General features: G+C 41.1%; 1 protein-coding gene across 5 annotated transcripts in view; it reads left to right on the top strand.

The window, feature by feature from the left end:
• The window catches only part of VAV3 (vav guanine nucleotide exchange factor 3), a 212,923-nt gene extending 198,175 nt beyond the window's left edge, over window positions 1-14,748 (top strand). For 2 of the 5 annotated variants that reach the window (XM_083745820.1, XM_083745817.1), the window contains exons 26-28: window positions 4,641-4,724; window positions 10,000-10,151; window positions 11,639-14,748. In XM_083745820.1, the coding sequence (XP_083601946.1) occupies window positions 4,641-4,724; window positions 10,000-10,151; window positions 11,639-11,680 (278 nt within the window). In that variant the 3' untranslated portion in view covers window positions 11,681-14,748. Of the gene's footprint in view, window positions 1-4,640; window positions 4,725-9,996; window positions 10,152-11,638 lie in introns of all 5 variants that reach the window. The other 3 variants (XR_014565993.1, XM_083745819.1, XM_083745818.1) reach the window with 3 other exon arrangements.
• The last annotated feature ends 297 nt before the right edge of the window (window positions 14,749-15,045 follow it).

The following is a 15,045-nucleotide window of genomic DNA, read 5'->3' as shown; positions in this document are numbered from 1 at the left end:
ATCTACTTGCCAGTCCAACCAGCTTTTGTATGTGGAATGGGGTGGGGTGCCATCTTGTTTGTCTCAGGCAAAAATATGCCTTTGGCCATCTTCATAAATCCCATTGAATTCAGCAGGACTTAGTTGCGTGTGTGTGTGCATAGAATTAAACAAAATTATCTTGACCTTCCTATCATGTTCTCTACTCCCCATTCGGTTCTCCCCATCAAACAGTCTTTGTTGTTTTGTCAGTTTATGATTTTCTTTTCTTTTCTGCCTAACACCCCTTTCTAATGCTTATTTCAGTTTCTAATTCATGTACATGCATTCCTTTTTCCTTGCAATTGCTTGGGAGCTTTTAAAATCCCCACTTCTTTCTCTTGTCTCGCTTTGTTTCATAGCTCTGTTATTTTATTCTAGTTATTCTTGTGTAGGAACAGGTACAGGTATCGTACACACATTCTTGTTAAATTAGTAAATGCAGCTAATGTTAATATAATTAACTCCTGCTTCTCTTCCCCTGACTTTCCCCTGTTGAGCATGAATATCTAAGGCGGGATTGTAGGTATGTGGTTAACTGAATGTGCTTACGATCCTCCCCATGGCTGGGAACTCTGCATGAGTATTGTAACCAAGGAGGATAGTAACTGCATTCAACCAACTGGGTTTATGACTCCCCTATTGATCTTCTTGCTTAGTGCAGGCCTGGCACTTGCTCCACAGATACAGATACATTTTGAGAACTCCTGAATAGGTCTACAGTTTTGGGCCTGATTCAGATGGGACAACAAAAAATGTGGTTTGTTATTAGAAGGAGCCACACAAAACCCTTTAGGTTCAAGGGGAAAGAGATCTGAAGCGTTTGCTTCAAGTTTTGCTTCTTCTGATGTTTGCCATTGCAGCAGAAAGTAGTTTGTGCAAGCCTCTGTTTCCAAACCAGAATCTGAAGTCACAGTTCTGTCGTGGTTTCATTTATATCTGCTTTGAACACAAAACCAGTTTGCAGCGTTCTCAGGCAGTGGTCAAACTGCTGTATTCTATAACTGGAAGCAGAGGTTTGGGGAGTGTGTGAACTAAGGTTGTACTCATCATATATTAATGCTACATTTGAATTGGGCTTAGGCGTCTACTCTGTACACAGTTTTAATGGGATTAATATCCTGTTCTGACCTCATGCTATGTATCCTCATCTAAAGTTAGGTCCTGAGTCACTTCACTGTTTAAATAATTTCAATATAATAACTAATAGTTTATACTTATTCCTACTTTCTACCATGTGAATAGTAGTTTATGAAAAAATTCTACTCTTTTGTTTATTCACCATGCCAGGGTGCACCAATCTTTTTGGGTCCATGGGCACATTTGCAAACTGTTTTAGGTGCCAGACACACACTGTAACCAAGTACATACCACAACCTGTTATGACGTTGAACCGTAACATAAATGCTTCTTTCAAGCCTCATTTCAGCAGGTGGAAGGGCAAGGGCTATTCAAGTGCCAGGGAAGGCTTCCACCCATGGGTGCAACATTGATGACTTTTGCACTATGCCATTTTAAAAAAACACACACACAATTTCCAAAAGTCCACCAGTTCATATTTGATTTACCCATATTCATGCGGTTCATCCAAGTCTCTTAATATTCAGAAGAATATTGCCTTTTTCCTTTACAGAAGTCCTGTTGATTTGCCTTACAAATGCTTGCACACACTTCTGATACAATTTGAAAACATGATCCAAAAGCACATTTAAGAAGCCACACTGAGCTCTAAGTGTAAAGTGGCTGATAAATCACCAGTGAAGTAATTAAAGGCTGGATTCTCCTAACCCAGCCTTCCTCAGCCTGGTGCGCTCTAGTTATTTTGGACTACATGGAAGTAGTAGTCATTGGTCACGCTGACTCTGACTGATGAAAGTTGTACTCCAAAACATCTGAAAAGCAGCAGGTTTTCAGGGGAAGATGTTTCTAAGGATTTCTCGGCTGTGTTGCAAAAAATAAAAAATAAAAAGAATGTCCCATTCCTTAGTTTCACCAAGGAAAGACTCCACGTGCCCTCCCAGAGCCTATATGTAAAAACTATTTTCTTGACCTTCCTTTTTGGAAAAGGAATCAGTGACTTGTCCAGAGTGGGACTGGAAATCCATAGCTGATTAGGAATTTGAACCTTCATCTTCTTAAAGTCTCAGGCTAGCATCGTCTCATCTTATATCTCCATATAAAATGTTTAAAAAGAGAAAATAGTGATCTAACATGCTCCCTTCACATCAGGCTATTAGAGGGGAGTTGGCCAAGGGTTTTGCTAAGAGGCTCAGTCCCAACCCAGGAACAATTTTCCTGCATAGAATGTGAAAGAGAAGCATACCTTACCAGCCTTCCTTTTCAACCTGCTAATCCTGCAGCATTGCTCAGTGGTTAAAAGAAAAAAAGGAAGTAATATTGAACTAGATTGGAAAATTGTCAGCTCTTTCTTGGTTTCTTATTTCTATTCAAAATGTGGTTGAGGCCATACTTATGTGGTTCTTTTGCAATGACCTTGTGGGATTCAGGAAATAGCAGAGTGAGCTTTACTGCAGCCTATGATGATTGCTTGTGCATTTTTGATCCTATGTGGTTTCTAGGGCAAGGTTGGAGTCAGGTATTCTGTGCCACATTATTTGTTGATTAGGGCTATGGTGAAGGTGGCGCTGTGGTCTAAACCACTGAGCCTCTTGGGCTTGCTGATCGGAAGGTAGGCGGTTCAAAGCCGTGCGATGGGGTGAGCTCCCGTTGCTCTGTCGTAGCTTCTGCCAGCCTAACAGTTCGAAAGCATACCAGTGTAAGTAGATAAATAGGAATCGCTGCGGTGGGAACGTAAACGGCGTTTCCATGTGTTCTGGCTTCCGTCACGATGTCCCATTGTGCCAGAAGTGTTTTAGTCATGCTGGCCACATGACCCGGAAAGCTGTCTGTGGACAAACGCCGTCTCACTCGGCCTGAAAGCAAGATGAGCGCTGCAACCCCATAGCTGCCTTTGACTGGACTTAACCATCCATGGGTCCTTTACCTTATTTACCTTTTTACCTTATGGTGGAGTACCGAGACTCTTCTGCTTTCTGCTGCACTGGAATGTCAGGAAAGTGAAGGGGTGAAGTAAGTCGCAGCCACTTCCCATATGAGCTAGTACTATGTGCAAGGGAATGGGGACAGATGTAGCCTCCAAGGAGAGAAAGAAAAGAACATAAGTTCTTTCCCTAAATAACTCTCCTATTGCATACCCTCCAACACTTCTCCAATGAAAATTATTCTTCTTATTCCATAAGAAGAAGAATTTTATTATTTATACCCCACCCATCTGACTAGGTTGCTCCAGCTACTCAAGGCGGCTTCCAACATAATATAAAAACATAATAAAGCATTTTTAAATCTTCCCTATACAGGGCTGCCTTCAGATGTCTTCTAAAGGTTGTACTCCATGGCTTGGGAGTCGCCTAACTACATACCCGCCAACATTTTTCTGATGAAAATAGGGACATCCTAAGGAAAAGCTGGACATTCTTGGACCACATCAGAAACCGGGATAGGCTTCTGTAAATCCAGGACGATTCCTGGAAAATAGGGACACTTGGGAGGGTCTGCGTACCACATGGGATAGGAGAAGTTGCACATATTAAACATCTCCCGCTATGCAACTGTTAAAGGCACTGGTGTCGTCTTTGATTCAGGAAATGGCAGCAGTGAGGTGGTTTATTTATGCTCTGCATGGTGCTGCCCACAATACAAAGTGGTACATTTGCGTTAGGAAGTTTTTAGCGCCTAGCAAGTAGTGCGTAAAAAGTAACCATTGTGCATGCATTTTGCTGCCCTGTCGTGAACAGGAGTGTTGTTGAAACAACAATGCAACCAACTTCTGCGTGCATACCTTTTTGAGAGAAAATCAGTCACAAAACTGGGAAGTTTGAATTCATATTATTTTGCTTGTTTATTCTAGAAGCCACTTGCCTTATTTATTTAATTAACAGGCCTCCCCCAAACTCAAAGTGACACACGTGTTTTCCTTTCCTTGCTTCTCCCATGCCCCAAATTAACAATCCTGGGAGATAGGTTAGACTAAGAGAGAGTGCCTGGTCTTCCCCACCATAGTCTTGACACTCTAAGCACTAACAATGCTTTCAAAATGCCCGCTCTTCCAGGGTGGAAGGCATTGACTAATGGGTTTATTCTACACACTGTGCATTGATACTAATTCTGAGGTGGGGGAAGAAGTGGTGAGGAATGGAGCTATACAAGTGGAGGAGTTAGAGCAAATCCACAGCCTCTGGGGAGTCTGAAAAAAACACCAAGTTTCTTCAGGGAAATCCATGTTTCTTGTTAACAGAGACAGCCACACCATACCTTTGAAACAGTCTTATACCATTTTATGAGGTATGAAGAATGCAAGGAACTGCAGTTCGTTGCAGGTGCTTGGGATTGCGTAGGTCTGTGAGGCCAGCACCCTTAACAAACTACAGTTCCCAGGATCCTGTAGTTAAAAACAGAAGAGTGTTTTAAATGTATGGTGTGGGTTGCTAATATTTCGATATCATTTAACCAATTTTATCAGCAGTATTATATTACCAATATTATTTTATCAATATTTCAATGTCATTTTGCTTGTCTCTCTCTTTTTCCTTTCTTTCTCTAAGCCCCTTCTTTGTTCTGTGGGTTTTCTTTTGTAACTCCTCCAGACTACAGCTTTGTTCCCCCTTCCTCCACTCCTTTCTGGTCAGGTACTGCTTTACTGCTTTTATATTTCTTCTCAATTTGCTTCTGTTTTGCAAATAAAATATTTCTGTTTCTGTGTGCAGTGCAAGCTAGGGAAGGGACGGATTCTCCCCCTGCCCCCCCCCATTTGAATATAATTTGACTAAACACCAAATTATGGTTTATAAAGATGGTCTCAAAGCCTTTTGAAAGTGACTTATTTCTGAACAGCTACTCCACGGCTGGGAGAATATTTAACCTGGCCAAACAAGTGAATGGGACACCATTCAGTGGGATTGCCATGTGATCTCACACACAGATGAAGACATACAAAGTTTGGTTAGCCAGTGTTAACCAAACACAGGTGCTGCTCTCAAATAGGTGATTGCCATACATTTTTGAGAATGTTGAAAGGCCATCAAGGCTGATCCTGGAATAATAATATGCATTCAGAATTTGCAGTTCTACACAGCTGTGGCTGAACTCAGCCCAAGATGTATGATCATGATGATACTATAAATAGCTGTTGAACATCTCAAATTACCATATTCTATCTGGACATAGTCTCAAAATTTGAAAACAATGCTTTTGTGAATCAAAATATTCGTCCCATCCCTAAGTCAGAGCTTAATGCAACAGCATTCTTTGGTAGAATACTTCAGTCTAAAAAAACAACAACCTTCATTAGAGTTTTGCATGCACACTATCCATCTGTTTTTATTTTCTATGCATTTGTATTGTGTTTCTTATTCTCTTTCAAACTTTTATTGTATGTCAAGAGGCATTTAGAATTTTTTAAGATGCCACAAAGGGCCAAGTTTCTTTTTTCTTTTAAGAGCAGACAGAGCTTTACGGATGTGACCTCTGCTGTTATATATCTATATTTACAGCTCACCCAGTCCTAAAATGTGTTTGTGTGTTGTGTGCGATATCAGTAAAAAAAGGTCCTACATAGAGTAAAAATCATCACATTATAGCTAAAAGAGACCTTCCATAGTCAGAGCGTGCATATTTTATTAGAAATACAGGATATAACTATCCATACCTAGGACTGCCAATCTGGTAGGTTAAAAATATGAGGAATTGATTCAAATATAACCTGGAAACAGAACCTCTGGACCACCAGATGTTGCTGGACAACAACTGCTGCAGACCTTGACCATTAGACATACTGGCTGGGGCTGATGGGAGTTGGGAATCCAACAACATCTGGAAGTCCATAGGTGCCCCATTCCTGATGAGATGGTTTGGTGGGCCAGGAGATGGAGGCTGACAAATGTAGTCTTAGTAGCAAAAGGATGGGTGGGAAAGAAACTTCCACAAACTTGAGGCAAGTAGGATGCATGGCAGTCAGCAACTCTGTTAGCTCCTCTGCTTTGCAAATCTTCTTGGGGCTTCTGGTTGGCTAACTGTTGTAGACACAGTGGCTAAAAGAAGATTAGACATTTTTTTCTGGAGGTTACTGACAACCACAATGGCTAAATGGAGCCTCTGTTTGTAGACCTGGTGTACCTCCAAGGGGATACAAGTAACAAGGAAGGACTGGTGTCTTCATGACCTGTTTGTAGGCTTCTTAAAACATTCCTGGAAGCAGAATTTCAAATGAAATCCTGGCTTAGTGGAACATCTGTCACAAAATCTTGCTTGATGTGAGCAATCCCTTACTTAAAATCCTCCTTATTTAGCCTCTGTGCGTTCTCATGGTTGCAGGTTTCCTCCTGTCATAGTTGACATCTCCTTAAGTGATTTAAGGGAAAAATTACAGCATTTGACAACTTTGGCAAAAGTGTTGGTTTCTGGACAGTAGTGGACAATGTTTACATATTGGAAATGTAAGCGGTAATCAAATGGCAGATTCTCTTATTCCCTCCCTCTTCCTTTTCTTCCCAAAGTATTGATGTGGTCTTATATTTATAATACTGGCTGCTTAAAGGGATTGTGCATTAGGTACTATAGTGACAAAAATAGGGCATAATTTATTTTCAGGCTGCGATTTTATATCAGGCATTTCAATTTTGGTCACTGAAGTGTGTACAGTTATTATTTCCCCCCAAAGTACAGTATCTATTACTGTGATGGGAAAACTGCCGCAGTGTGTAAAATATTGCCTTTTGGTACCACATGAGTCCACAATAAACTATGACACAAAAGCATGTGCAGCAATTTTGGAACGCAAATGGTGATCTTCATCATAGCTGTCTATATATTTTTCTCCTTTGGATGCCATTTTATATATAACTCTTGTGGTTTTAAATTGGGGAAAGCCAGTTCTTCTGTCTGCAATGGCCTTTTTGTTTTGTTGGGGTGGTGGCTGGGTGGTGGCAGTGCTTTGCCCCCCTATGATGAAATAATTTGGGTTCAATAAATGTAACCACCACCACCCCTCCTCAATTTGCTGTGATAATGATTGTGCCTTTGCACCCAAGAATCATTTTTTTGCAGTGATCTGAGAAATTTCTTTCTGTCTTCATTGCTCTAGTTGGAATGATCATGAAGTCACTTTGCTTGACTTCTAAGACTAGCTTGAAGGGAGTGGCTTTGCCTCTCTCTGTCTCTCTTTCTCCACCTTAGGATCAGCAGCCATTACTTTGGAACCACACCCCATCATTTCTTGAACTGCTTGGACATTGTGCCAATGATATTTTTAAAGTAAGGAAATGCAGATTATGGCATGCCCTTCCTCTTAGCTCTACCCACTGATTTCTTCTTGTTAAGGAAGGATTTTTTTAAAAAAATCAGAATATATATATATATTAGCTGCTTAAAACTTTTTGATTTTCTGATAATTTTTAACTGGACTGATTTGGTTGTGCATGTTTTATAATGTATTCCCCCCCCCTGCTGTTTCCAGACTTAGGTTGCTAGCACTTGAGAGCCAGCATGGTGTAGTGGCTAAGAGCAGTGGACTCATAATCTGGTGAACCGGGTTCGCTTCCCTGCTCCTCCACATGCAGCTGCTGGGTGACCTTGGGCTAGTCACACTTCTCTGAAGTCTCTCAGCCTCACTCAGCTCACAGAGTGTTTGTTGTGGGGGAGGAAGAGAAAAGGAGATTGTTAGCTGCTTTGAAACTCCTTAGGGTAGTGATAAAGCAGGATATAAAATCCAAACTCTTCATAATGCTGCAAATAATTCTTATTGACTTGATAGCACTATTCAGTCCAATTCCTGGTCCCTTGCATGTTTTTTTTTTAATCTTCTGCATGGCTTCATTCCTGAATATGAGCACAACAATGGTCAGTTTTGTCATCTAATTACTTATCTCAAGCATCTTACCCTGCCCTTCAAGAACAACAAAAACAGGGTTTCCAGAGTGAAGTAACATCCCCTCTACTTCCAGCTCAGTTGCTAGAGCATGAGACTCTTAATCTCTGGGTCGTGGGTTCGAGCTCCAAGTTGGGCAATTTTTTTTCCTGCATTGCAGGAGGTTGGACTAGGTGACCATTGCGGCCCCTTCCAACTCTACAATGATTCTGTACAAGTAGTAAGGCAGTCCTTGTGCTCAGGCTTGCAATCTAAGAGACGTTATACAAAAGGAAGAAAAGGTTGGGGAGGGATGCAGGGAGGAAAGCAAATTGAATCAGCTAGTTACCGGTAAATAGTTTTTGTAAGGAACAGCTGTAAGTGACATGGGTGGCGCTGTGGGTTAAACCACAGAACGTAAGGCTTGCCAATCAGAAGGTCGGCGGTTCGATTCCCCCAACGGGGTGAGCTCCCGTTGCTCATCCGTGCTCCTGCCAACCTAGCAGTTCGAAAGCACGTCAAGTGCAAGTAGATAAATAGGTACCGCTCCAGTGGGAAGGTAAACGGTGTTTCCATACGCTGCTCTGGTTCGCCAGAAGTGGCTTAGTCATGCTGGCCACATGACCCGGAAGCTGTATGCCAGCTCCCTCGGCCAATAAAGCGAGATGAGCGCCGCAACCCCAGAGTCGGCCACGACTGGACCTAATGGTCAGGGGTCCCTTTACCTTTACCTTTAGTTACCGATAAATAGTTCTTGTAGGGAACAGCTGGAATGGAAACAGTTCATAAAGAGGAGGAGGAGGCAGAACCTGCCAGTGTTTCAGCTGACCAAACAGTAGGGCCCTGCAGCTCCTTCTCTCCTTCTGCCTTGCCTGGTCGAATGTCTGCCACTAGACTAGATAACATGCTACCTAGATGATGTGTGATTTACGTCCTTTTTAAGATTCTGGCTGATTGCTTGTGATCATTAATGCCCCACTGATATATGCACACCAGCCCGTGTGTGAAGGAGGTGCTCATTTGTGATAATACTCCACATAGCTGTGTATTTGTGTATGGGGGGGGAGGAGGGAAAGAGGGGAATTTAAAAGCCATTTATTATTTATTTAAATTTATACATAGAATAATAGAATTATAGAATTGGAAGGGATCCCGAGGATTATCCTTGCAATGCAGGAATCTCAGCAAGATAATACATGACAGCACTTGATTGTTTTTTGTTTTAAAAAGCTTAAAAGCAGTTTACAAAAAGATAAAACAAATTTGACTGGCCCATGCCCTTTGTTTCTTACAGTGCATTCTCATGCATATTTACTCAGAAATAAGTTCCATGGGGTCTTATTATCAGGAAAGTGTGCCTAGAATAATTAGGCTTAGAATCGCAGGACGAGGAATGGGGGGAATGACTCAAGATAGAAACAGCAACACAAATTCATAGCGGAAACGTTTTTTAAATTCTAAGGCTTTTTCTCTGAGGTTATACTGCTGTACTGCTAAGTGAAGTGATTTTTAAAAAAAAAAAATAGGTTGGGATTGTCTAATTACTTATACCATCCTGAACCTAAGCAGAGGTCCTTAGAAATATGTTCCGTTTATTTCAACAGAATGACCAACATCCAATGAGCCCCATATATGAGCAATTTGTGTATGTCTGATTGTGTGTGGACGTGTGTGTGCAAAGGTGCTGATTTTTTTCTTTCTTTTTGCAACCCTTCATGTTACTCGGGAGGGTCTCCCAACATTTCACATGCAAAAGCCTCAGGGTGTGTGTAGAATAATACCTATGACCCATTTAGGATGATTTCCCCTACTTTTTCTGGGTTTCTGTTTTGGCTTTGTTTAAAACAAACAAACAAACAAACAAAGAGAAAAGTCTAGTCAAGAAAACATCACACTGAATGGACTTCTTTTGCACTTTTTCATATGGTCAGCTTGCATTTTTGTGTTTAAAAATACATTTGCTTGCACTTGTACTACAATTGTATGCCGTGCTGAAATAATTCAACAGCTACGCAGTTAGTGAATTTCTAATTATGTTGCCTTCCTGTGTTCCCAAGCAGTGCTGAGTCCCAAGGTTCTTGGTATAGCTATTGCTCGCTATGACTTCTGTGCACGAGACATGCGAGAACTGTCCCTGGTCAAAGGAGATGTGGTCAAAATTTACACCAAGATTAGTGCCAATGGCTGGTGGAGAGGTGAAGTAAATGGAAGGGTAGGTTTATTTTTTTGACAGCATACTTTTTGTATATTCCATGCTTTGAAGAATGTTAGCAAATGCTTCTTTAATTTTGTTCTGTTTATTTGAACTATTTTTTATCCTAACTTCCTGAGGTTTGAGCTGAAATACAGTGGTACCTCAGGTTAAGTACTTAATTTGTTCCGGAGATCCGTACTTAACCTGAAACTGTTCTTAACCTGAAGCACCACCTTAGCTAATGGGGCCTCCTGCTGCTGCCGCGCCACCGAAGCCCGATTTCTGTTCTCATCCTGAAGCAAAGTTCTTAACCTGAAGCACTATTTCTGGGTTAGCGGAGTCTGTAACCTGAAGCGTATGTAGCCTGAGGTACCACTGTATGCTATTCCTTGAGTCCCTTTGTATTCAGCAGGGCTTACTCTAAGCGGAGATGCCCAAGGTTGCACTGTTAGGGTCTTTAACCAAACTAGAAAATAAAATACTTAAAATGAATAGTGCTCAACAATCGGCAAATTAAAATGGCATAAGCAGCAGCAATATAGCTTTCAAAACATTTCTATGGGAGACCAGGAGCAGCTCTACCTCACTGGTGAGTTCATTCCTGAGCCAGAGGTAAAGGCACCTGGAAGTGGTTCCAAACTGCAGAACTCAGCTGCAGCAGGGCTTGTCCAGGAAGAGGCTGTCTCAAAAGATGTGTGAGCCCCAGGCCACAAATGGCATAAAAGTAAGCACTGGCACTTTAAATTTAGTCTGGAAGCAAACCAATATCAAGTGTTGCTGATTGCAATTCCAGCTTAAGCATTTGAGTTGTCTTTCAGGACAGTCCCCCCATAAAGCACATTGTGGAAATCAATTCTAGGCATGATGAAAGCATGGGAAACTGTATGTGAGCATGTGAAACACTTCTCAAAGACAGTGCAAAGCCAATGCAGTTAATAGCAGATGCCTCCAGTCCCATGCTTGTCTTAGGAGCAAGACAGATGCTTCAGCCACTGTTTTGTTTGCTTGAGTAGTGTTCAATGTCTTGAGTACATTCACTGTCCTTATTGACTATGCAGTGAGTGTAATTTAACCCTCAGTTTTCTGTGTAGAGGGTGTACACACACACACACAGTCATATGAGTGCCCACTTGCTGCTTGAAGTGGTACAAGCAGGTCTGCTGCCTCATTTGCTGAGTAGTGAGTCTGTGCTTGGCGTGATTGTATTCCTGTCTCAGCTGAATGCCAAAAGTTCTTGAATTGCTAAATCTAATGTTGGCAGTCAGCCCTATTTCTGATCATATTTTTATTTTTTGCACGCTTTGGGTCATTAACTTGATATCTTTATCCAGAGAGACGTTGAATGCTTTGCCACAAAAATTAGTTTGTTGCACCCTTTTCATCCCCTTTCTCACTGTTGTGAATCATACCTAATTTGAACAGGTGGTTTCTAAAGAAAATTATCCTGTGCCAAAGGAATATCAATTTAATATGTTGTGCCTTTTCTTTCCTGATGTTCCCTTTAGGTGGGTTGGTTTCCCTCAACGTACGTAGAAGAGGATGAATGATTTGGAGTCCTAGCTGGTACTCTCGATCATAAACTTCAGGGACTGTGAATTTCAGCCATCTGCAAAGCATTATTCGTCTTGTTAAGTATTTGAAATGCAGCGCTCCTGTCTGTTAAAACCCTCCAGTCTTAACACTGGGATTACTGAAGAAGTTTGTGTTGACAGATTAATATCTCACTCAGATCTGTGCAAAGAAGCAAACTGCCTGCCCATCACCACTGGGGACCAGTTCAAAACTCTAACTTCACCTTCCTGAAAAATCACTTCAAAACAGACTTTTAAAAAAATGCTTCTTTTCATTCCATCCTGCTGTACACATTGAATACTAAGTATGGGTATCTATTTACTAACCTTCGTTTCTTTTTTCTTTTCCTGTTAGCTAACATCTCTGATGGCATTAGGAGATGAAGGCTTGCTTTATTGTTGCCTATCATAGCTTCCAGGAGGAGCAGGGGGGGGGGGAGTTTTAGCATTCCAGTAGTCATGTGGTCAATATTATTTGTCTTGAAATATCCAGCAGCAGCAATTAACCTTGCCAATGACTGCATAGCCATCAAGGATTCAGTCTCTAAACACACTTTATGGGGACTAAGCTAAATTCAACACAGCTCTGCATATAATTCTGGGGAGGAAAAATACAAAGGAGTTCAGTCTTTAATTCGATGGGTCATTTTAACTGGCTTGTCTGTGTCCTTTCCTTTTTCCTTTTTTTTTAAACAAAGTTTTATGAAACAGCAAACTTCAGGAAGTGTTTGGTGGGTTACCATACAGTTGTGTTAGAAAAAGGGATTCCATAGTATTTAAGGTTACAGATTCCTAGCACAAAATATCCCATACAGAACAATGATTTTAAAATGCATACGCCCATATATTTTGCAAAATTCTATGTACCTAGGAGATGTTATGGTTTTATAGATAAATCTTTGGGCATGGTTTGATATTCTACCTTGGCCATTACTGAAAGCTCTGCTAATATGCAAGATCCCTCTCTCTCCAGTTGCCTTACTTGTCTCAGTGGGACCAGTAATAATATAAAAAGTTGTGCTGTGTACTTAAAGAAGGTGATATTATTACAGAAAGCAATTTGTGAGAGATATTTCCTCCTTCTCTCCCACACCCCTCCCCAAGATGAACTGTGCTTTATTTCTGAGACAAATGGTAATTTCCTCATTCACTGGCTTTCATTATTGGGGTGGACTCAGATTTTTTTCACTATAAAAGTAAACTGCAATATTTGGGACAAATTAATAAGCTCCTTGCAATTTCTAGGACACTAACAATCAGATCTCTGAGGGTTCTCACCTTCATGTTCCATCCCTCAGTTTTGTCAGGCAGAGAGCAGAAGTGCAGAACTGTATAGGAGAGCAAGTAATTCCTAAGGCCCAGATCCCAAGAGTTAGAACAGTAGAGAATGATACCACACACAACACTTAACGAGGAAAATATTCAAGCAAATTGTATGGCAAATATATAGGGTGGGATCCAAAGGACCTGGTGCTTCCTGAACTGATTGAGGACCCAAATTTCCTATACCTGCACCTCTTTCACTAAGAAGTTGCTCCTGAAGGTCAGAGCATACTTCCACCATGGGTTCCCTACTTGTGAGAAGCTGCAAACAGAAGTGAAAACCAAAAAACTCTGGTTGATGTTTTGCCTGAGTGTCCTTACCCATGAAATTAGCAGAAGCCTTGGAGATCTTTGTTTCATCTCACAAGGTTGTGTATTGTGCCTAGAGACCATCCCAACTTGGTGCACACAGCCCATTCTGTCCCTCTCTCCCCCTTGCCATTCCTAATGCTCACTTGCCTCTAGTTGCCAATTGATCCAGAATTTGCAAGGCCTCTCCAATCTGCCCCCATTAAGGAGCTTGTCATCAAGCAAAGAGGATATCTCTTTGTATACCTGTAGCATACAGAAGTTCAAAATGATGTCAGCTTTGATTTTATTGAATACATTATTTTGGTGGAACCAGCTGCAGCATTTGTAAAAGATTGCAGAAATGTATTTTATAAAATGACCTGATCTTAAATGTTAGATTAGGAATGCTCCCCTGGTGCTTTTTTCCCTGTACTAACTAGTTTTGTCTAGTGGACTTGATCTCTAAATGGGCAAAATTGCTTTACCAAAAGCTATTGCTGACTTTTAATGGGATATGGTTTTGTCTCTAGGTCTGTGAAACGTATTGTGCAGTGTCATCAGTGTTTATCTGTCTTGTAGAGGGAGAATCAGCTTAAGGTAAAGATTAAGAAATGTATCTTTTCAAGAAAAGATTTTGATTAATAGTTTAGGTAACCTAAAGTTGCTGTTTGCTAATTTTTGCAACTCAGGGGCTTAATGGAACTCAGTGAAGTCATGTCATATCTAAATACTTCCCTCCTATTCATGCACCTCGGCCCAGCAGTTCTTTAGGGGCAGGGGATTTCCACTTGTGAAAGAGCTTCTGCATTAACTTCAGCAAGAGAAGAGAAACAGCTTAGTATGTGCAACTGAAGTGGTCAGTTTTCAACAGCAGATAAACACCTTGCTCATCCATTTGTTCCATAAATCGCTCTCTCCACCTGCCCGTTAGAACAAGGAGCGACTTCTCTTTGTTTCACAGCTGTGGGGAGGAGAGGGTAAGGGTGGACCAAGGCTCCATCTTCTTTTACTGCTGCATATCTCTTAAGGGTTGAACAGAGTCTCTGGATTGTGACTTTGCAATCCAACACGAAACCTTTTGCACTGCCGGGCTTTCTCTTCTCTTTCCAGGATAGCGAATGTAGGAGCTGAGTCATTCTGAAGCTCTGTGTGTGCACCTACAGAACTCTGGACAGGACTGTGCTTGTTGTGTTGTTGTTTGTAATGCCCTGTGTTGAATAAATTAAATGCTGCATTGTATTATATTTCAAATACCAAAGATTTAATATGCCAGAGCCACTGGTTTCCCCCCCTTCTTTCAGCAATGCATTTTCTTTTTGCCTCTCTGCCTGACCTTGCTCTCACTCAGGGAGCTGGGGCAGTACTTTAATTTGTAATATTGTGTAAATATGTGAATATATTAATAAACTGGTTAATTTCTTGTTTAATGACTCAGATCTTATGACTGGTTATATCACAGAGGTTTGGCTTGCTATTTTGTAAAGGTTCCTTATTATTCCTAATGTGTCTCATATCTTTCCAGAAACATATTGAACACTTGATTATGCATTGTTTTGTAAGGTTCAGTTATATTTATATATGAGGCCATCAGAGCTCAGCTGAAACATCAATTCCAGCTTCACAGCTCTTTCCATGGGCTGCAGAATTGAGCTCTCCTTTCGTCATTTATTTGTTGGTCCAACTGGGGTAGGTGGGAAGAGAAAAGGAAGAAGTCAGTGTTCTTTACT

The sequence above is a fragment of the Podarcis gaigeae genome (assembly GCF_964106915.1).
Source record: "Podarcis gaigeae genome assembly, chromosome: 6".
NCBI classification, from domain to species: Eukaryota; Metazoa; Chordata; class Lepidosauria; order Squamata; family Lacertidae; genus Podarcis; species Podarcis gaigeae.
The sequence above is the reverse complement of the archived record's forward strand: the minus strand, read 5'-3'. Positions and strand labels throughout refer to the sequence as shown.